This window comes from Tamandua tetradactyla, chromosome 23, assembly GCF_023851605.1.
Source record: "Tamandua tetradactyla isolate mTamTet1 chromosome 23, mTamTet1.pri, whole genome shotgun sequence".
Taxonomy (NCBI): domain Eukaryota; kingdom Metazoa; phylum Chordata; class Mammalia; order Pilosa; family Myrmecophagidae; genus Tamandua; species Tamandua tetradactyla.
Genome location: NC_135349.1, coordinates 7,729,810 through 7,752,735, shown reverse-complemented (window position 1 = coordinate 7,752,735; position 22,926 = coordinate 7,729,810). Strand labels below are relative to the sequence as shown.

Here is a 22,926-nt window from a genome sequence, read left to right as displayed (position 1 = left end):
TGAGGTATAGGTTTTTCGTTTTGTTTTTTTTTGTCTTTCTATTATTGTTTTAATTCTTATTCTGTTGTCTTATTTCTTTTTCTAAATCGATGCAAATGTACTAAGAAATGATGAATATGCAACTATGTGATGTTATTAAGAATTACTGATTGTACATGTAGAATGGAATGATTTCTAATTGTTTTAATTCTTTTTTTAATAAAAAAAAATTTTTACGTTTTGTGTTAGTAGCTTTTTCTGATAGAAAATCTTGAAAATTACTATTGAGGTTCTTTTAAAAAAAAAACAAAACAGCCAGAAGTCAACAGTTTCCCTTCACTTACAATTGAAATAAACATGTACTTGTCATAACAACAGTAAATGTGTATCCATCAGGGTTTACGTAGAGAAGCAGAACTACTAAGAGGTATATACAGACATGTATGTATAGAGTATATGGACACATACCCACACACATGGATTTGTGACAGGGAATTGGCCTTACACAATGGTTGGAGCTAGTTAAGCAGTTTCTGTAAGGCTGTTTTCTCTGTATCTCATGGAGCTTGAAACTTACAGGGAGGCAGTCAAGCGAAGATCACAAGCAGCTCAGAACCCACAAGCGTGAACTGGAACCTACCAGGACAGACTGAAACCTGTGTCAGTTTTGTTGCCTCTGACCTTGGTGACAAGAGTATCCTGCAGAAGCTGGGGCCCTCCTTCACAGGGCTAAACACACTCACACATACACCTGGCCCAATGGAGGCAAAGGAGGAGCCAGGTAAAGGAAGAACAATTTAATTGGAGGCCCAGCTGCTGCTTCGGGCCAAGGAGGTGAGTCAGCACAGTAATACATGTGGGAGCTGCAAAATCCTGCTGCTTTGCTTCTGCCCCCCAGATCTTCCATTAATCTCTCTTGTAGCTCACTTGAACTGAAACATACGAGAAAGGGAGTTCAGACAAAAGCAGTTCAACCTAGCCAGCCTAACCAAGTCATCACAAAGTGTCATACTGAGAAATCTTTGGTTTAGCAAATGCGTCCATTTATTAAGTGCATTTATGCCATACAAAACAAGATATACAGGAGCCTGCAAGACATTGAGAAGTTAAACATTGTCCAAGGTGACCCAATAGCAACTTCCATTTATAATTACAACAAAACAGACAGATGAGACAGAAGGAAAGCTGTTGGGTTCAAAGGTCACCCTCCTGCTTTTTCTGATCTAATGAGTAGAAGCCAGGATTCCCTGATTTTTTCTCTTTGACCCAAGCAATTCCATTTCTAGAGGATGAATGTGGAGATTTGGAAAGTAAACCACATCTCCCTCTGATATAGATCTTCAATGTCAACTAAACACTAAAGATTTCACTTTGGTCATCACCTTTATACATGAAGGCATTAGACCTCTTTCATGGAGATTCTCTAACATATAACAAGGGTTTCTGAAACAAGGCTTCTGCCCTCTTCACAATTCACCTTCAAAGTGCACTTGATGATGCCAAACAAGGCGTCAACTCCATCTGAATGTTTTTGTGTATTGAACAGGCCCATGAGGTTTGTCCACTGTGTGGATCTGCAGGGGCCTAAACAGAGTTGAGCTAAGGCTAAAGGCCTTCCCACACTCACTTCATCCGTGGGGTTTCTCCCCGGTGTGAATTCTCTGATGCTCAATCCAAGTTGAACTCTGACCAAAGGCTTTACCATATTCACTTGGCTCATGGTTTCTCTCTTACATGAATTCTCAGGCGATCAGTAAGATAAAGTATACTTGAAGGCCCTCCCACCTTCTTTACATTAGTAGGGTTTTACTCCACTGTGAGTTTTCTGATGCTGAATAAGGTGAGAGTTCCGACTAAACGCCTTCCCACATTCAATACATTCATAGGGTCTCTCTCCGGTGTGAATTCTATAATGCTTAATAAGGAGTGAACTCCTACTAAAAGATTTCCCACACTCATTACAATTATAAGGAGTCTCCCCTGTATGAACCCTTTGATGTTCAATAAGGTGTGACTTCCGGCTATAAGTTTTCCCACAATCAATGCACTCGTATGGTCTCTCTCTGGTGTGAACCCGCTGATGTTCTATTAGATTAGAGCTCTGGCTAAAGGCTTTCCCACACTCACTACATTCATAGGGTTTCTCCCTTGTGTGGATTCTCTGATGGCGAATAAGACTTGAGTTCCGACCAAAAGCTTTTCCGCATTCGTTACATATATAAGGCATCTCTCCTGTGTGCGTGATCTGATGTTGAATAAGGTGTGAGCTGCGACGGAAGGTTTTCCCACACTCGCTACATTCGTAGGGCTTCTCTTCAGTGTGTATTCTTTGATGCTGAATAAGGTTTGAACTATGGCCAAAGGCTTTTCCACATTCGTGACACTTGTAAGGTTTCTCTTGCAGGTGAATTCTTTCATGCTGAATAAGGTATGAGTTCCGCCTGAACAGCTTTCCACATATGTTACACATTTGAGATTTCTCCTTAATAAGAATCTGTGGTTGTTGGATAAAGTTTGAGATATTACTGAAGTTTTTTCCATATTCATAAGATTCCTCTCTATTAAGGAGTCCTTCATGTTTCTTTTGTTCACAATTGCCTCCTTCACGTATTTGTATTCCTACTTCAAGAGCTTTCTGATTTACAATTAATTGATCCCCAGTCCAGGTGTCACCATCTGACAGAAAATATAAAAAAAGTAAATGTCACAATAAAAATTCCTGGTGGGAAACAGAATGATCAAAGTATTCCAGAGATATGTGACTCAAAAGTGGCCTTGCCCCACCCCTGCTCCTAATCTTTGGAACCTTGGAAAAGGTTACATTACATGGCAAAAGGGACTTTGCTGATGCAGGTGAGGTCACAGACCTTAAAATAGGGAGACTATCCTGGCTTCTCTAATAGAGTCCAATCTAATCAAATGAGCCTTGAACAGCAGAGAACTTTCTCCAGCTAGAACGAGAGAGACGTGGCAGAAGAGGAACCAAGAGAATTGCTGCAGAAGGGGAAGTTGAAGAGATTCTAAGTATGAGGGGACTTGGTCCACACTGTGGAAAGGTGGGTGCAGGTGGAAAGCATATAAAGGAATGCAGACAGGCTTTAGGAACAAAGACCAGGAGAAAATGGGACCAGCAAGGAAATGAGGACCTCAGACCCACAAAAAGTCAATTACCTCAATGACACTGGAAGTGGGTTCATCCTGAGATCCTCCAGAAAAAGACAGCCCTGCTGACACCTTGATTCAGCCTTGTGAGATGCTCAGCAGGGGACACAGCTGAGCCGCACTATATCCAGTGCTCTCACCTACAGCACTGTGTCATGATAAATGGGTATTGTTTTAAGCTGCTAAGTTTGTGGTCATTTGTTTTAGGAGTGATAGGAAGCTAGTGCAGTATGGAGTAATTAGTGACAAAAACAGGAAACTGAGCAAACAACAAAAACTTCATTACTCCCAAGGAAAGCAACCATGGAATACTACCAGGCAAGGCCATCAATAGGGCTTCTGTGAGCACAAAAATGTAAACACTGAATATTGACCTAACTGAAATGATCATTATTTTGAAATAATAGTAGTTATTTTGAAAGGATTGCATGTGGAGGGGAACAGAAAGTGGATGGACTTGGAAGGGGATGCTGTGGGGCAGGGAGTGAGTGTGAAAGAGACTTCATCTTCATATCCCATTAAGGCAATTCTGTAGATAATGCTAAAAGTAACAAAATAAGGAAATTGCAGTTAATCTTGTTATTTTGGAGTAAATTGCAGAAAGTGGTTGTTTAAAGAAGGAGGATATTGGGAGGGGAATTAGCGATTTTTTTTTTTTAATAACAAGCCTTTGTAGGACTATTTTCCTCTTTTAATTATGTGCATGTTTAGCTTTAAGGGGAATGAAATTTAATGTTTAAGGCAATTGTTAACTCCAGGGAAAACAAACAAAACACTTCTCAAGTGAGAAAATACTACAAAATATAATATAATATAACATGACGTAATATATAAATGACTATATTAGGAGAAGGAAATAGTGGTATATGTTTAAAAGGGTGATTTTAAAGAGCAAAATCTTCTAGTCCACAGTAGGAAGTCAAGAAATAATGCCCAAAATTGAAACCTAAGAGCTGTTTCTTTATTTTTATAGAAATGGCTGCATATGCATATTATTTAGAAGTTAGAGGCAAGTAGCAAAAGAAACAGCTAAATTAATTGAAAATAATTGCCCCTAGTGAGGGGTCATCAAGGAGACAATGGGCCGGGGAACTTTTGTGCCTTTTCCATAATAAAAACAGAATTACTTGAGGAAAAAAAAATGACCTTGCAATACAGGAAAAAGATGGAAGCAAGTCGAGCAGATTTAGAGAAAGTGATGGGGAAGGTAAAGCTAGGGTTGACGTATGAAGTAGCCAACCAAAACAGAAATACTGGAATTTAACAGAACAGGAAAAGCAGATACTCGCTCACATAGACACACTCATAGCTCCATACACCTTTAGAAAGAGCGTAAATTGGGATGATTTGATAAAGGAAGGAGAGGGGAAAGAAGAGGAGGAAAAGTTGTTTAAGATATGAAGACTGGGGTAGAGAGAAAGATTTTCACATCTATTGAAACTCTTAAGAGAACATAAAAAAATAATTCTGTGCCCTAGCTGCATCCATGGGAGACATGGCAGAAAACCATCTCCTGTTTACTGTAATACATTTCTCCTCCAAGTTTTACTTATTAAATATGGCATACTGGAGCTAGAGAACTTGTTTGGCAGTGACTAGTAGAAAAAGTAGGCCCTCTTTAGAGAGATATTCTGGGAAAAATAGGGGCTAAGAGACATCCAATACAGCATTTCCATGAGCAGAGAAAGCCTAAAATTTACAGTGCCCTGATTTTATTAGATCATGACCATCGCCTTCACAGGATTAATAATTAAGTATGGTATCCTACCACAGAACCATATTTACAACTGCTCTCCACCCCCATGTATGCCCTCTTCTGCGCATTCCATGTGGATACTGGTCCAATGTTTTACATCCCATTGCACGTGTTTACCTGGTATCAGATATGGACTGCAAGCTCCCGGAAGGCAGAGGCTAGGTCTGAAAAATTAGGTGTTTAGAATGTCTATAACTGCATCAATCAGGTGTAAAGTCTAATTAGGTAGGCCAGATTTTTTCACCAAGAAGCGATAATAAACTGGTGCTACAAATTCCAAGCGCTTACTCATGCCTAGAACAGCACAGCCCAATAGAACATTCTGTGGCAATGGAAAGAAATGTTCTACAGCTGTGGCTGTTGTGGCTAGCACGATAAGGAGCTGGATTTTTAATTGTATTTCATTTAAATTTAAGTAGCTATTTGGGGCTAGTGGCTACCCTGTTGGACAGCACAACTTTCGAGCTTTCCAGATCTTCCAAATCTGTCCCAGAGGGCTGGAGCACCTAAACTTAGAAGCCCTTCAAAATCGGATTCATTGAATAAGATGAAACACGAGACAGAGAAGACAACAAGGGGAAAACCGATCATCTGGCCATGCCGCTATTTGGGTTCGGATACTTCATAAGCAGTAGACTTTCCTTCTGAGCTGGCTTAGGCAAATATTAAAATGAGGGTTTTCTTCTATCTATCACGAGCTGGCCCTTACCTGTCTTTCTGTCTTATTCCAATCTTCTCTCCTCCACAAAATTTCTTCTACTGTCTGCTGAAGCACTCTATTCATTGTCACCTACAACATCTAAGGCTAAAGTTGTTCCAGTCCATGTGCCTTTCACTTGGGCCACTGACAGATTTAACAGTCTGTCCAACATATTCAAGAAATCCTACTACCCTCAGGTCCTGTTCAAATATCATCTTCTCCGGGAAGCTGAAGGTGATCCTTCTCTTATAACTCTTGGAAATACTTCTCATCATTAGGAGTCATATTTACACTTACATTCACATTTCTCACATTTACATTCATTATGTTTTACTGAGCACCAACAACATGCCAGGCACAGTTCTAGGCTCTGAGCTACATCTGTGAACAAAAACAGACAAAACCCTATTCCCTAAGATCTTTCATTTTAGTGGGGGGGGAGGGGAATGGAAAAGAAATTAAGTAAATTACATGCTATTAAAAGGTGATAAAAGGAGGAGGATCAGTGTTGGGGGAGGGAATGAAGAAAAGAGGTGCAATTTTAAATACCATGGTCAGAGAAGGATTCACTAAGAAAATGACATTTAAGTAGAGACATGAAGGAGACAAGGGTTTAAGCCCTACAGCTATGTTGGCAAAGAGCATCACACATAAAGGAAGTGGCAGGCACAAGGCCCTGGGTGTTCAATGGCGAGCAAGGAGGCAAGTGTGATGGAGCAGCATGAACAGGGAGAGAGTGGTAGGAAACCAGGTTGGAGAAATCATAAGGGGACCAGAAAATGTAGGACCGCGTAGGTTTGCTTTTACTGAGTGAACCGGGAAGTCACCGGAGGGTGTTGAGCAGAGGATTGGCATAATCTAGCATTTTACCAGGTTCACTGTGGCAGCTATTCTGGTTAGAGACCACAGGGAGGCAAAGACAAAGGCAGGGAAAACCTTATTCACAATAACCAGGTGAGAGATGACGGCAGCTTGGACCAAGACACTGACAGAAGGGTTAGTAAGAAATACTTGGAGTCTAGAAGAAATGCTGATGGTTGAGTCAACAGTATCATTGACAATGGATATGGATATGAGAGAAAGACAGGTTTCTCTCTGGGTTGATGACGGGGAAGGGTGCGGTGCCCATCGACTAAGATGGGGCATATTTACAAACCAGCTGTAGCACCCCCAATAACCTGAGAAGAAATTTCTACTTGGCTCTCCTACCAGTCTCAAAATCGACAAGTCCCAAACCTGCTCCTTCTCCTGCTGAATGAGAATTCATTATAATATTCTTGCAGCTCTGAAGTAGCCTGAATATATTAAAAAAAAAAAAAGTGGGTGGGAGAGGGGAGTAATGATCTCTGTCTACCCACTTTGTCCCACACCCACTCAGTAAGCAAGAACTGTTGATTCTACCCATAAGAGACTTTTTGATTTTCTCCCTGCCTTCCTGTTTTGCCCTGTTATTGTCCTAATCCATTTCCTAATCACCTCTCATCAAAGATTCCTAACTATCCTCCATGTGCCAAATGTTTGCCACCCCCATAACACACTGAGCAACTGTGTCAGACTGCTGTTCCTTGATATACAAAGCTTATCTGCTATCCTCCCATTTAAGGAAAGTTAGTGTACCCCAATATGTGCCAAACAAAATCTAAGCTCATTGGTCAGCATCTGTGTTCCACAATTTTCATCTATCTTTATAGCCTCATCTCCCATCACATCTTCTCGATGACACAGTTCAACTGAAGCATCAGTTTCCCAAACATTGATATCCCAGGCTTCTCTTTCTCCACTCAACCTTCTCCTCCTCCACCTGGAGCAGTCCCCCTTCTGACATCACTTATCAACATCCTATTCACCTTCAAGACCCAGCTCAACGCCAGCCACCTTCATGAAACCTAACCTTATTCCAACCTCCAACTGGAAGTGATCTCTTATCTTTGAAACTCACGGCATACAGTTCCTCCCTCCCTCAGAGCATTTAACCGTATAGTCTGTCTTTGGGACCTGCATTAGAAGTATTTTGAGTTTGTGTCTGGGTCTTTGTGTTCCCTTTCATTTATATTGGAAGCATATCTAGAGCAAAAGATGCCTTCCATTTCTTTTCCTCCTACCCCAGCATTCTATAAAGCACTCTGCACACATGAGTAGCTTAAAAATGCTCCCAAACCACTTCACACCCACTAGAATGGCTATTATTAAAAAGACTGTAATCAGCAAGTGCTGATTTAAGCAAGTGAGGATTTGGAGAAATAGGAACCCTCACACCCTGTTGGTGGGAATGTAAAGTGGTGCAGCCACTGTGGAAAACAGTTTGGTGGTTCCTCAGAAAATTAAACAGAGAATTACCATAAGGCCGAACAATTCCATTCCTAGGTAGATATTCAAAAGAACTGAAAGCAGGGACTCAAATAGAAATTTACGCATCGATGTTATCAAGGCTTATCTGCAAAAGCCAAAAGGTGAAGGCAACCCAAGTGTCCATCAACATCTGAATGGATAAACAAAATATGTCTATATACACAATGGAAAATTATTCAATCATATAAAGAAATCAAGTACTGGTACAGCAACATAGATGAACCTTGAAGATATCATGTTGAGAGAAATAAGCCAGACACAAAAGGACAAATATTATATGATTTCTTTTACATGAAATACCTTGAATGAGCGAATTCTTAAAGACAGAAAGCAGAAGAGTGGTGACCAGGGGAGAGGGGAGGAATGGGGAGTTACTACTAAATGAGTTTTGCTTTGGGATAATGGAAATAGATAGTAGGGAAAGTTACACAGTATTGTCAGTGTACTTCATCTGGAAGCATTGTCTGCTTAAAATGGTTACAATCTTTTATATTATGCATATTTTACACAACTAAAAACAATTTTAAAAAATGCTCCTGACTGGTTTCCAGTATTCCATTAAAAGGAAGTTGTACTCCACCAAAAGAAGAATCTATAAATCACTGAGGGTCCCAGATAGACTTATAAAAAATCTACAGGACTGAGACTTAAATGGAACTCAGAGAGGTATATCTCCTTAAGGGTCTGAGCCACTTATGGAAGAAAAATCAGCAACTTGGATACAAACTATGGCAGAGGGCAGGACCCCCTGGAATGCCTAGACAGACAGTGGCCTCCCTAAGACAGGGCTAGAGAAGCCCAGGAGGAGAGCAGCTGCCTTCTGGAATAACAGGCAAAGCAAGTGTGCCCCTATGGATGAAGGTTTTATCTTCTGATTGATCTGCTTGACTGCTCTGCTTCGAATTTAAAGTGAGCAAGGCAAAGGATCTCTGCAGTTCTTCAAGTAGAAAGTTATGTGGTGCCAAGCACATTTACTTCTGTTTTAAGTAAACTTCCTGTTTGGGCTCACCAATCAACAAACATCTATGTGCTGCCTTCTATGGGTAAGATACTGATGGAAGGACTATAACGTATCTATATGAGCAACGTGCTTCAAAGCACAAAATTATGAATGACAATTTCTGCCAAGATGACGGGGGAGGGCTTCCCCCGAGAATGACACTGAGCCAGGTCTTGAACTATAAGCAGGATGGACCAGGTAAACAATATTCCAGGTAAAATAACAGCATACACAAAGGCCCAGAAACCATAAGTGGGGATACCACGTTTGAGGAATAGTTGGAATAAAAAATGCAATGTGACTAAGATGTATTGTCTGTGTGAACAGGAATGAGGAGATATGGCAGAAAAAATAGGGCAGAGCCAGATGATAAAGAGAATTATAAATCACACTAAGGATTTTAGACTTTATTCTTCAGACAGAAAATATTATGATCAAATTTGTTTCCAGGGAAGTTCATTCTGACAGGAGGGTGGAGTATTTCCTAGAGTGGGGGAAAGACTACCAGCACAGAGATGTCCCCACAGTCCAGGAAAAATATAATGAAGGCCTGAAATGAGGAAGTGACAAAAACATGCAACAAAATCAGGCCTTTTGGAAGGAAAATTGACAGGATTTGGTGACCAACTGAATATGGGGGGAAGAATGGTAGAGGATGATTCCAAGTTTCCTAGCTTGGAAAAACCAGTTATTGGAAGGTATGGAGGTGGGTGAGGGCAGAAAATGAGCTCAGAAGTGCACCTGTGAACAACGAGGGTTCGGGCGCCAGCTGGAATCAAGAGCAGCCCATTGTGGCAAGTAAAGTCATGGAAAAGGATCAGGTCAACCACAAGAGTGAACAGATGGGAGGGCTCAGAATAGTCTTGGGAAAAGTCAATGTTTAAGAGACAGGCAGAGAAACAGGAGTGGGTAAAGGCCCTGAAAAGGCAAAGAGACAAGGAGAAAACGATGCTTCCAAAACCAAGAAATGAAAGTTGCAGGCAAGCGTGATCACTCTGGCAAAAGACCAAGAGGTCCAAAAGATAAGGCTGAAAAACATGGGCCCAGTGGATGGTTCTTGAAACCACTGACAACTCCGATAATACCAGTTTTAATGGCACAGAAACAGTGCCCGGGGTTGAGAAGTGAATGGCGACTGGGAAAACGGCATCTGGTGAAGGTGATGTTTTAAGAAGCATGATGGTGAAGGATACAAAGGCGACTGGACCCAACTTCCCCATACTGCCCACCCAGCCACGTCCTGCAGGTTTATGTGAATGTCGCTTGTATCTCTTTGTTCCTTCTTACAGTCACAACAGTCTGCTTCAGAAGCTTCAGGGAGGAGGTGGCCCTGCACTGGACCTTCAGATATGGGGCCTTAGGATGTATGGGGTTTGGGCAAACAGAGAACACAGGGACAGCAATGAATGTGAGAAAAGGGACACAAAGGCAGAGGGGTGGGTGGTGCACAGTGTCTTCAGCATAGGGAGTGCAAAACCAGTCTTGCTGGGTGTGTCTCAGGAAACAATGAATTGCTTTTAGGCCACCCATTTCAGAGGACCCTGAAGGCTGGGCGAGGGACCATCATCTGAACCTGGTGGGCACTGTGAGCATATAAATATGAATAAACACATCCTGAAGACTCAGAGGGGTACTCTGCCTCTTAGAAAGACTAGCAGCAAGGAGCCTGTGGTAAGGGCCTCTCCCCTCTTATTTTATATCCTCATTCTGTTCTTACTCTACACTTACCCAAGGCCAAACTCACAATCTTCTAAGTCTTCCTGGTTGATACCTAGTTCACACCAATCTCCCTTTTTGAACTTCAACTTTGTTTACTGTCCTACAGCCTCTCATACATTACTATTCCAACTCAACTCTAAGCTTGGAGGTGGGTAGAGGATGGATTTTCAAGTTAGTTTCAGCACCTAACAGCCTCATAATAATTACTCAGTAAATACATACGAGTTTCAAACTGGCCTGAAAACATAATTGGATGGGTAACTGTGGGAAAGAAAAATCTCCCAAGTATACGCCACCTCAAAAGCCATGATGTGGAGTAACTAAACCCTTGTCCTCCAATTAAATAATCCAAGCCCATTTTTCTTAATGGCCAGATACAACCAGATAATGGTGGGATGGAAGATTGAAATAATGTTGCTATGAATAATCTAAGCTCACTTTCCAGGAGCAGGTGTTTGGCTTGTTTATTGCACTCCACAAGCAAGGCATCCTCTTGGAGTTTGTACCTTGGGTGGAAAATGCATCTTCCCTGAGGACAAAGAGCTTGGGCAGGGTGAGAGGACACGTCTACACTTCCTGGTACTTAGGTAGGTTAATTCACTTATTTATTCACACACCATTTACCGAGCTTCTCCAAAAGCCAAGCAAGTTAACGGGCTGGAATGACAGATCTACATGATGCACTGCTGTAACTGCATATTTAGATTTAATATGTTTGAGGAATGTAAATGTAAACTGCTGCAGGCTTGCTCCACAAAGTCAGAGGGGAAACTGGTTGTAGGCTTTATTTACCTGTGATGAAGCTTCAGTTAAAAAGAAGTGCAACAGCCTTGCACCTGGACGATTTTACACGGAAGGTTGATCTCATCCATCTCACCTGAGACCAGGGCTGGAAGGAGACGGTTAGACACAGTAAGCCTGTTAGCTCTGTTCCTCACCCTTGCTCTCTCGAGGCTCCGCTTTTGGGGATGGACACACGGACTCAGGGGACATCTGCTCAGGCAACTTCTCCATTGGCTGGGTCCTTGGTCTCCAAGGCCAAGATCTTCTCTAAAAATTCTTCAGGACAGGACTCGAGCGACCAGCAGTCACTTCAAGGAAGGAGGGGAACAGGGATTAGACAGAGGGGAAAAGGTGGGTGAAGCTTTCCCAAGAGAGGACAGAGGGGAAAAGGTGGGTGAAGCTTTCCCAAGAGAGGACAGAGGGGAAAAGGTGGGTGAAGCTTTCCCAAGAGAGGCCTCCAGGCTAGGGGAAAGTTTTAGAGCTTCTTCCTTTCTCCAGATACGGTGGGTGAAAGCCGTGACCGCGCCCGGGGAGCGGCGTCTGGCTCGGCTCCCCGCCCCGCCGCGCAGCCCCAGCCCGACCCAGACCCCGGCTGGAGTCCGGGGCGCGGTGCTCGGCCGCAGCCCCAGCTTCCCACCGCGGACCCCTCCACGCTGCCCCCGGACGGGGAGGCGAGGCCTCCGCTCTTCCTCCAAGCCGGCCGCGGCTACCCCCCGGGCCCCGGCACCCACGGGCCAACCTCCGCGCGGGCTCTCGGGGGGCCGCTGGGGCGCGGGGTCGAGGCTCCCCCTCCGGGCCGTGGGCGGGGCGCCCTGGTCGGCGTCTGCCCTTCTCCAAGGAGCCAGGAGGGAAGAGGGCACAGGGCTCTCCGCTCGCCTCGCCACCTGAAGTCTAATTTGGAGGTTCCCCCCGGCCCCCGCCGAGCCCTGGGCTCCCCAGCCGCGCGCCCCCGCGCCCTGCCCACGCACCGCCGCCGCCCCCCGCAGCCCGGCCCCGCCGAGCCGCCGGCTCGAGCTGCCCCGGGTCCGGCCCGCGCTCCGCTGGTCGCCTCCGCCCCGCCGGCCGCCGCCGGGAGATGCTCGGAGCAAGAAGGCAGAGCCGCCCCAGAGCCGGAGCAGGAAGAAAGCCTCGGAGAAAGGGCCCGCTGCTCCCGGACGACCCGCTTGCCAGGAGGCAGATTTCATTTGTTCAAGACGTGCAGGGGGAAAAGCTGGGCTCGGGAGACCCACGAGGGGAGTCGCCTGCTAAACTCTGAAGCAACAGCTACCAGTTCCCGAGCAATGAAGCTGACACTTCCTCATTAATCCTCACTCACGAGCACTGCACGAAGCAGGCACTTTTTAATAACTTCCAAGGCCCGTTCAACCCACCACTGCCCCCCAGGAAGCAAGAGTGGAGGAAGGTGGTGCCACTTGTGACGTGAGCAACTGAGGAAAAAAGAAAAAAGACACTTGTAATCATGCCCACGTTATAAATTTATAAACATGAATGGAAACACAAATCTTAAGAGGTCAACCATTTTCTAAAAGTGAAGAGAGTGAATGGGAAGTGTCAGCCAAAAAAACAAAAATGTTTTGGGAGTATTTCCTTGTTATCCTCCACACAGCATCATCTAAAACCAGTCTTGGTTCCTTCCTGCACTCACGTTTTGAAGGGAGTGTAAAATGTGATGCCATGGTTATGGGTTAGAATGAAATGAGACAGATGACAGATTCTGATGAGTGGGGAGTGCCTCTCAGGACTGCCCAGAACACCAAATCCTTTCCATAGTCATATTTAAGTTTTCCAAAGCCAGGGAACCCCTCTTTGGACAATGCTATTCCTATACTGCAAAATACTTGCTCATTGATCTATCTTAGGTTTTTATGTTAATTATCTCTCTTCAATTATTATTAGCTTTTGTTATTTTAATATTCACAATAGCTTTTTGAGCCGTTACTATGTGTGCAGAACATTGTTTCATTTAATTTTTTCATAATACGATGATCACATTTTATAGACAAACGAAAAGGTTAGGTAAAATTACCAAGGTCATGCAGCCAGACAACAGCAGAGCACAGCTGAGACACAGGGATGTCCAATTCCAAAGTCAGTGCTGTGGCGACACTCTGATCTGTTTTGTCTTTAGTCAATGGAGTGTAAAGCCAGGATTAGGTTAACTACAACCACTGGCTGCGTGAATGAATGGGGTTACACTTTTTTAGATGGAAGAATCCCACTGTGCTTTGCCGAGATGATGTCCTAGGGACCTGCTTTGAACTTTGTCCTTAAACCACCTAAACTACCCGTGTACTGCTTCCTAGGGTGAAGCTTTTCTCCAGAGAGCTCACCTTCAAATTTCAGGGTATTTGTTACCCTGAAAATGCCATACTCTCCATCCGCAGGCAGACCTTGGGACATACTCTCCCTTTTGTCCAAAATATTCTCCCTGCTCCTTCTCCTGTGTTCCTCATCTCTCCAGTCTACCTCTATCCACTCAAAACAAAAACTTAGAAATCCAAGTTGACTCTTCCCATTACTCACTGCTTTGCTCCACTGCAGCTGTAGAAATAACCAGATGTGACAGTAAATCTTGGTAAGGCTATATGTCCAACAGCAGGTTCTAGTTAGCAGAAAAAAACTAAGAGCCCATTTCGGGCATAATATGTTTGAGGAGTGTAAATGCAGATCTAGGGCCGGGAGTGGTGGTGGTCGTGGTGGGTTTCTTGGCAGGAGACGTGCGTTTGGGAGCTTCATCCTCAAGTCTGTCATAATCTAAGGCCTGTTTCAAGAATGGGGTTTGATCAGCTCTTAAAAAAAAATACCTAGATGTTCTAGCTGTTCTCGCCTGGCAGTCCAAAGAGCTCTGGGAAACTTGGGATCATTTGGCAAATTGATATTGAATCCCTGGGGATATAATATAGGAAATGAAGAGCTGGCAAAACTTCTCTGGGTTCTGGGATGTGTCTAATATCATGATGACGATGGAAAGTTTGGAGTCAAACAAATCTGAATTGGACACATTAATTTGCTTTGTGACCCTAACAAGTTCTTTAACTTCTCTATACTTCAGTTCCTCTGTAAAATGGAGATACCACTCTTGCAGAGCTGTTGTGAGGATTAATTTGAATATGTACTTACATACATGTGGGGGTAGGGAGGTAAACAGATAGGTAAATATATAAAATAGATTAGGCACGTCTCAACTATTAGAATTCTTCTCTCCTACTTCCTGACCAAATGCATTTACTAAGAACACAAACTCACATTATATTGAACCAATTAAATAACAGCTTAAAGAGGAAAGAAACTTGTCCTCAAGGATTATTTTGGCTTTTCATTTTTAAAGATTTTTTTTTTTAAGAAAACACATTCTACCTAGTTCCACTGAAACCTCAAACTATGTATCCCTTCCTATTTCATGTACTGTCAACATTCCAACTGGATAACCCTTTAAATCCTAAACTTTCAGTCTCTGCTCCAGAAGTTTGTGAACAAGTAAACTCTGTATCAGTATGAAGAAGAGTGACCCACTCTTTTGGGGGGAGGTGGGGTGGGAAGGAGTCACAGGCAAAAGGTGATTCTAGGATTCCCAAATGCTTCTGGCTGAGACCTTCAGATTTTGTTTGGGACAGATTCTCAGAATATCAAAGACATATTTATTCAAGTTAAAGTACAAAAGCACATTCTTAAACCAAATGAATACAATGTGATTTTTATGTGTTCTGCTTCTTAGGGATTACTTAATACTTGTTTCATAGATACCAGAGGTGACTGCTGGTATCTGTAATAAGAGTACATATACTGATAGGGAAAAAAAGCAAGCATTTTTCATTTAGAACAGTTTCATTTCGATCCCTACCTTGCTCTCATGAGAGGCTATGCTTTCTGAAGGCAGAGATAAAATATAATGGCAGAACTATCTTTCAGGTTAGCTGCAAAAGGTTTGGGACTCAGCAGCAAATTTTTATATATTTGCAGAGGATTTCTAGTATCATAATAACATGTGAACTGTGAAGGCCTCAGTTGCTGGGATGACAACTAGAATTTCAAGTAATACTTGTCTTAGTCACAAAATGTTATTTAGCTTAAGATGGAAAAAACATAATAAAATGCTTTGACACTACCTAAAGAAGCATGTACTCTTACTAGGTACATGACAGTGACCCTGAATTCTGGAGTCAACATCTCCAATCACGTGTTCTTTTATACGACCTATAGGTTCTAGTAAAAAAAATTTTTTAATGTGATAATGAATGAACAATTATACACAAAGCCTGCACACGTCAAGTACTTGTCCTGGGTTGATAAGAGGAAGATTAGGAGGAAACTTTAAACAGATAATAGAGCAATCCTAATGGTTAAAATATTATCAGCAACCGATGTTGCCACTGTCCTGTAATACTGTTTCTAGAGAATTACACAGGAACAGCAACATCTTTGTTGGAAAGCTGCATTCCCTTATAAAGCTTTCTTGACTTTTTGCATATGTTCTTTACATTTTGCCCCCTCTAAAGCAGACCTGAGCATTCTGCTGGTCTTCAGTAGAAGCATATGAAAGAATTCTGAACTTCAGCATGGAGAACAGGCTCTGAGCCAATGCAACCTGGCCATGAGGCCTCTTGTTGGCTCCTGATGTCCTTATCATCACTTCTGGAAGGCTGTGAATGCAGACAAGGCAGCTAAGAACTTGGGCATCACCTGAAAATGTTTTAGCTGCCAGCTGCAAACTCAGGAGAGACAAAATCCTTCCCATTCATGGATAGACAAGAGGCAGAAACCTTATTCTTTTAAAAATATGACACAGAATAGCCACATCAAGTAGGGATATCATACCTGATGGGGAAAAGTTCAAAGTTAGGAAACCAACTTTAAGAGAATGGTCCAATCAACAAAAACCCAAGTGTTATGGCTATAAAGCAACTGGATGTAGGGTCCTTAGAAAAGAGGAGAACTAAGAGTCATTTTGGAGAAAACCTGGGCAGAGAACAGCAAAAATAAATAAATAAATAATAAACTAAAGGAGCAACTACTTTCCAGAGGTCGATGGGCTTGAATATTAGGGCACTAACGATATTTTAGGGAGACTGTAAACATTAAGAACCAATTTCAGAGAAAAATGCTTACGTGACATATCAACATAAAACAGCTTCAATGAGTTCCATAAATAAAGTAAATACACTAACTTACAACACTTGTTATATTAAATAAGAGAATACCATGAGAAAACAGCATTGCATTTACCGAGTCACTCTTCAGATGAGATTCTTCTGCAATGATTAAAACTGGAACTATATATTATAGATTTCATTCCAAATAACCAACAATTTTCTATCCAATATAAGTTTTTATGTTTATTAATATGAAATATGATGTAAGTTTTTCCACTTGCATTACATCAGATTCTAGTGTGGATATTCTGATGGTTGTAAAAGACAAACTTGTAACCAAGATTTGCCATTTACTATACTCAGATGACTTCTCTTGGTTATAGATTCTTTGATCTTGAATAAAGGTTTCAAATATGGCTGATGCCCTCTGACACATACACATTAATTACATTCAAAGGCTGCCTGTATAGCATGAAGTTGATGCCGAATCAAATAGTTACTCTGACTGAAGGCTTTTTCCACTCAGTCCAGAGATGGAATTTTACTCCAGTATGAATTCTGCAAGTGTCTAAGGAATAACTAAGGTATGAAAATAGCATGATGTATTACCATATTCAGTACATTCACAGATTTTCTCACTGATACGCTGTTGGTTGAAAGTTTCATAGTGATTAAAAGCTTTCCGAATATTAAAAGATTTCTTACTATTGTCACATTAGTAGGGTTTCTCTCTGGGGTGATTTCTCTGGTGCTGAATGAGAGCTGAGCTATGACTGAAGACTACACCACATTCAATGCATAAGAGATTTCTCTCTGATGTGAACTCTCAGATGTTGAGGCCTGAACTTTTGACTAAATGCCTTCCCACATTCATTACGCTAAGGTTTTCCTTTGGTGGGAATTCTTTGCTGTTATAGAAGGTGTGCTCTGACTGAAGTTCTTTCCACGTGTACCACAATCAAAGGCATTTTCTATGGTAAGAACCTTTTGTTGCAGCTAAGACCTGAACTATAACTGAAACATTCCCTGTTATTATTCCATTCACTGGATTTCTCTTTCCTGAGACTTTTGTGATGCTGAATAATGCATGCACTTTCACAGAAGGCTTTTCCACATTCATTATATTCATGTGGTTTCTCATCTGTGGTGAATTCTTTGGCACTGAGTAAGATGTGAACTCAATCTGAAGTCTTTCCCACATTCACTACATGTATAGGGATTTTCGCGGAAATGAATTCCTGATGTTTTAAAATGGTCAACCCACATTCACTGCTTTCACAGGACCTTTATGTTCAACTAGGCATGAGGCAGAAGTCACTGCCACACAGTAGAGAGAGGGGGGGCCTCTGAATTTTCTAATGTTGAGTAAAAGACTCACAGTCTTTACAATTCTGAGATTTCACTCTGGTGTGAATTCTGGTGCTGAATTACATTTAAGCTCTGACTACAGGATTATCACATGCATTACATTTATACGATTTCTCAAGTAGAATGCTCTTACATTTAGCAAGATGGGAGAGATCCATTAAACCCTTCTTATATTCCCCACTCTGAAAATCCTGTGTTAGACTCATTTGTTCATGTTTACTAGCAGCTAAAGTCTGGTTGAGGCTCATGTCTTGTCATTGCCATCAGTATTCTGTAATCTAAAAACTCTCTGGTTTGTATAAAAGTTTTAGAGTCCCTACTGAAGCTTTTTTAGGTTCACTGCATTCATTGTTCTTTTCATTGGTGCAGGTTTTCTTGCTGATTGTTATTTCCCTAAACTCTCAAATTTCTTAGGATTCCCTGAAGCCTTACTATTTTGTCCTCAGGTTTATACACTTCTCTAGTCTCAGGAATTAGAGCAATAACCTGTTTGAGTCTTCCTATTCTCACCTTGTGGTACATCTTCAGAGCTTTTCTGCTTAGGAATCAATTTGTTCTCTTCTCTGGTCGCTCCATCTGATACAATATAGAAATAGAAAATGCAAATGTCATCTGTACCCTGTGCTTAGAAAAAGAAAACTAAATAATTTAGTATCTATCAGGATAAGAGAAGTCAATTTAAACTGATAAACAGAATTTGATATAAACTGATGGGAAAAGGAAGGAGCTCTTCATTCTGTTAAAGGAGCTGTAAGTTGGCTTAACAGTTGGATTTTACTTCCCTACCAATTCCATCTGACTGATTCTGCCTTACTCACCTGAGCAGCCAGCTCTTAAGACTTCTCTATTCTTAGTTTCCAGATCAATGATCTGTATATCTTGTTCCAGCTGGGAGATCCCATCAGGCTTGGAAAGTGGAAATCCTACTCTTAGAGAAGAAAATGGGATGTGGCGATTTATGCCCACCAGCCACTTTTCCTTTACCTAATGGGTAATGGGAGAGAGAAGGTAAATCCTTAGAAGACATGAGGAAGGCCACGAGACAAGGAGGGCACAGATCCTCTACAAAGGGCTCCTATTTGTCCTCTACAAAGAAGTGTGGTTGGGCAAATTGGTGACTCGGGAGCAGAAGTATTCATTTAAACATTACACAAATGGATGGGTACTGCCTTCACAGAAATTTATCAATACCACTCCTCATCTGTTGCTTAAAGATCAACCTTTGTATTAAACCTGGTCTATCAGTATCAAAATGGAGATCATCAAAATATAATTTTGCAGGGCTGGAGAAAGGTGAGTACGCAAACACCTGTTGTATGTATGGCTAAAATGTAACAACAGAAGCAGTGAAGGCTGAATAGATATTCCAAAAAACAATCTCAAGAAACAATTAGCTACAGTGCACTTGAGGAAACAAAGAACATGACACCTCTTTACCCATTAGGAGCTTAGTCCTGTTTACTCAACAAGAATTAATGGAGTAGGAGACCACATGCAAAGCATAAAGGGGATAAAGAACCTAAGCAGACAATGGCCTCCCCCCTCAAGGGCTTTGAGGACCTTTCACTTTGCAGAAACAAATATAACAACTAACTATAATATGATATGGTGAGAAAAGGGCAATCAAAGTGTATCTTCACATTACATGGTCTTTCTATGGCTTGCAGAAAGGATTTAAATTTCTTTGAAAGTAAGGGCAACAGGTTCTCTGATTCTGAGGGGGCAGTACTATTAAAGCATCAAAGCACAGTTTTGTAAGTGTCCAGCCTATGACGCTTCCGGTAGCACACGTATAAAATTTAGCTCAAGCCCCTCATCTCCATAAAACTTTACTGTCCATTTGCTGAATGTCTACAAAATAATAAATTTATTATTTATCCTGACACATCATCATAAAATGGAGTTTTTAGCTTTTTTAAAAGTTGGATGCAGGTATTATTGTCCTTACTTAATTTATAAACTCTTCGATAGCAAGGATTATGTATCTTGCACTTCTCTGATTCTTTGCACTCAACACCTACTTACTGAGTGCCAAATTTGTGCGCAAGTGTCAACATATAATGGCTACCCAATTTTTTTATAAAGAGCATTGGGCTTAGAAAATATGATTAACCAACAGGACCCCATGGTGAGAACCAAGGAGCAAGATGACTTCAACAGATATGCGGGAGCCATTTATTGTTTCTGAATTCCTGCTGGGCATTAATAAAGTCGATTCTTGGACATTCATTTAGTTAAGATCCTCTAAGTCAAAACAGTTTTGCAAGCTTTAAAAAAAAAATTAGCATGCCGTCAAATAGCACGTATTGTGCTCAGAATTGATAACACAATTTGCAACTTTTAATTTTGATATACTTAGGTGTTTCTAGGTATTTTATGACTGAAACAAATTTGGTTATTAATTACTCTATATTTGTACTTAAAACACATATGCACACAAAAAAAGTCTTCATGTAGGATGAGGGGTTGTTTGATTTTAGACTTGTGTTTGAGGTAATATAGGAAGGTGTAAGAGAAAATGCCTAACAGGAAGTCAGAAATATAGGAAGGCATTTAGAAATGAAGAAAGGGTTGAGATAAAGATTTAAAGTCACCTATATTACCGATATCATAAAATATTAAAGTTTACTGGGCACTTGGTAAATGCCAAGTAGCATGCCAAGAGCTTTACAAAGGTTAACTCATTTAATACTCACTGAACTTTATGATACAGAAACTATTATTGTATCCATTTTACAAATGGGAAAACATTCAGAGAGGTTAAGTAACTTGCCCAAGATCACAGTAACTGGTGAAGATCAGTTAGGACTCAAACTCCGTACGTCTTGTTTTAGAATATGGCTTTTAACTACTCTACTGGTAACAAATATCTAAAGATTATGGATGAAATCCCTCCATCCCTCCAAAGAAATGTACAGAAAGAGAACAGAAGGCCAACATGTTGACAACAGAGTAGAAGGTAAAAATTAAATCAACATAGAAAAAGGAGAGGCAAGATCCAAGAGATCTGGAGCCACAGAAGTTTTAACTAAAAGTAATCAAAGAGATTATTTAGTGTCAAAGAATTGAAAATTTCTTTATAATAAAAATCGAAACCCCTCTAGGCAATAGTTCAAGCAATATTCAATTGGAGGAAACCCCAATACAAAGAAATAATTTGGGATACTCTCCAGAAATGTGTTTGTTTTAGAAAACACGGTCTACAGCTCATATGGCCTCTGTCCTTTCTAACATATTTAAGTAACTACCACAAGCTAGGTGCTTAAATGTATAATCTAACTTAATCCCCAGCACAATCCAGAAAAGTAAATACTAGTTTTCACGTTTATAGACAAAGAAAATAAATGCACAACTTGCCCAACGTATCACAGCTGGTAAATGGAACCCAGGTCTGATTTCACAGTCATTATTCTTTCCAGTCTATTATACTACCTTTCAGAGAATGTGTAACTTGTGGATTTTCTTTCCACTGCCCTGTATACCTTTTCCCTAATTTTAATTTAATTCAAGATTCTATGCTTTGAAAATATGCATTTGCTTGAAATTTTTCCTACTTGAAGTTACTTTATTTAAACCTTAACAACTTCCTAGTTAGATGTATTTTTATCTTATCTGATTTTTAAAAATAAGAATTAAAATTTATCTTTGCAAAGATTCATTATTTGGTTTGTGGCTTGTACCAGAGTTGAGCTAAGATTTTTCCCATCTGGACGCTTCATGCCTTTCTCCTGGTCCTTAATAAATTCAACAATAAAATCTCTCCTTAGCAATGCCTTTGTACTATAGATACCTGCTGACTGGAATTTGTAGCTACAGAATTTAATTTCTTCCTGAACATAGGTGCTTTCTGGCCCCAAACCATAAGCAGTGTGCCTTTCTCTCCAATTTTTCATGGCCATTGTGAATTTTTCTTATCAGAGTACAAGGAAAACCCACAAAAGCATAAAAAACACCATAAGTGGCTGGACTAATTGTCCTACAGGCACAAAAATATGAGAAGGAACAAGGGCTTCAGAGTCAGATCTGGGCTCCACCCTCCATGGACCACCTGGCTTCTCTGTGCCTCAGCGTCCTCAGGTATAAAACATGAATAAGAATATCTGCTCAGAAGGTTATGGGAAGGATTAAATGAGAGACATGTAGTGCCTAGGACATACTGGCTACTCGGTAAGTAGTAAACAGACATAGCAGTAAAAGACATTCTGTGTGAAATCACTGTCATCCTCCATGACATCAACTGCAAAGAGCAAGGAATATGTATCAAATATTCTGATTTATCAATTCAGCTATCAATGAGAATTTTGATCAGCATGTTTCTGTTCCATGATCTGAAAGGGCACCTGCCACCCTGACCCATGTAAAATGCAACTTAACATCCACACCCAGCCCCCTTTCCCAGTGCTGCTCACCAGCACTAAGCCACAGGTAACCTCCCTTTGGGTATGACCCACAAGCCAGTTACTCATCAGCAACAGGATATGCTTCCTTTTAAATTCGGTAATGACTATTAAGAATTTTTAAATTCTTTCGTACTCTTTTACTCAGTTGTCCATGGTCTGTATATTTATTACTATAGAGGAGACCAAAACTCCAACGCCTGTGACTAATACTACCCAGAGCTCCTGTCACGGGAAAAAGATGTGAAATGGAGATTGGAGCTGCTAATTCGGGGACTGAATTATAAAATGCAATTTTACAGAAGCAAACAAGCTAAATTGCTAACTGTAAAGCTCAATTTCAGGTGGAGTTTGCTGAACTCACAAATAAGAAAATGACTTCCCAAGTACTATAAAAATAGTAATTGCTAAGGAGATACTGCTGACTTGGTCATAAAAAGCAAATTGACCCAGGTTCGATTCCTGACCCATGCACTTAAAAAATAAAGCAAACTGGGCGGGCCGCGGTGGCTCAGCGGGCAAGAGTGCTTGCCTGCGATGCCGGAGGACCCCGGTTCGATTCCCGGCCCCAGCCCATGTAAAAAACAAACAAACAAACAAAATATAATAAAAAACAAGAAAAT

General features: G+C 41.2%; 1 protein-coding gene across 2 annotated transcripts; it reads right to left on the bottom strand.

Annotated features, from left to right (window-relative positions):
* Positions 1–618: 618 nt before the first annotated feature.
* On the bottom strand, positions 619–18,831 carry LOC143666998 (uncharacterized). Of its 2 annotated transcripts, none has more exons than XM_077140701.1 (4): positions 18,725–18,831; positions 18,417–18,482; positions 11,604–11,756; positions 619–2,655 (listed from the first exon to the last, which is right to left on the bottom strand). In XM_077140701.1, exons 3-4 carry the CDS (start codon positions 11,677–11,679, stop codon positions 1,775–1,777), a joined length of 957 nt encoding a protein of 318 aa, XP_076996816.1. In that variant the 5' UTR covers positions 11,680–11,756; positions 18,417–18,482; positions 18,725–18,831; the 3' UTR covers positions 619–1,774. The 2 variants fall into 2 exon arrangements, 1 of the variants encoding a protein (XP_076996816.1); XR_013167806.1 differs by having other exon boundaries at positions 2,551–2,655; positions 11,458–11,756.
* Positions 18,832–22,926: the final 4,095 nt, after the last annotated feature.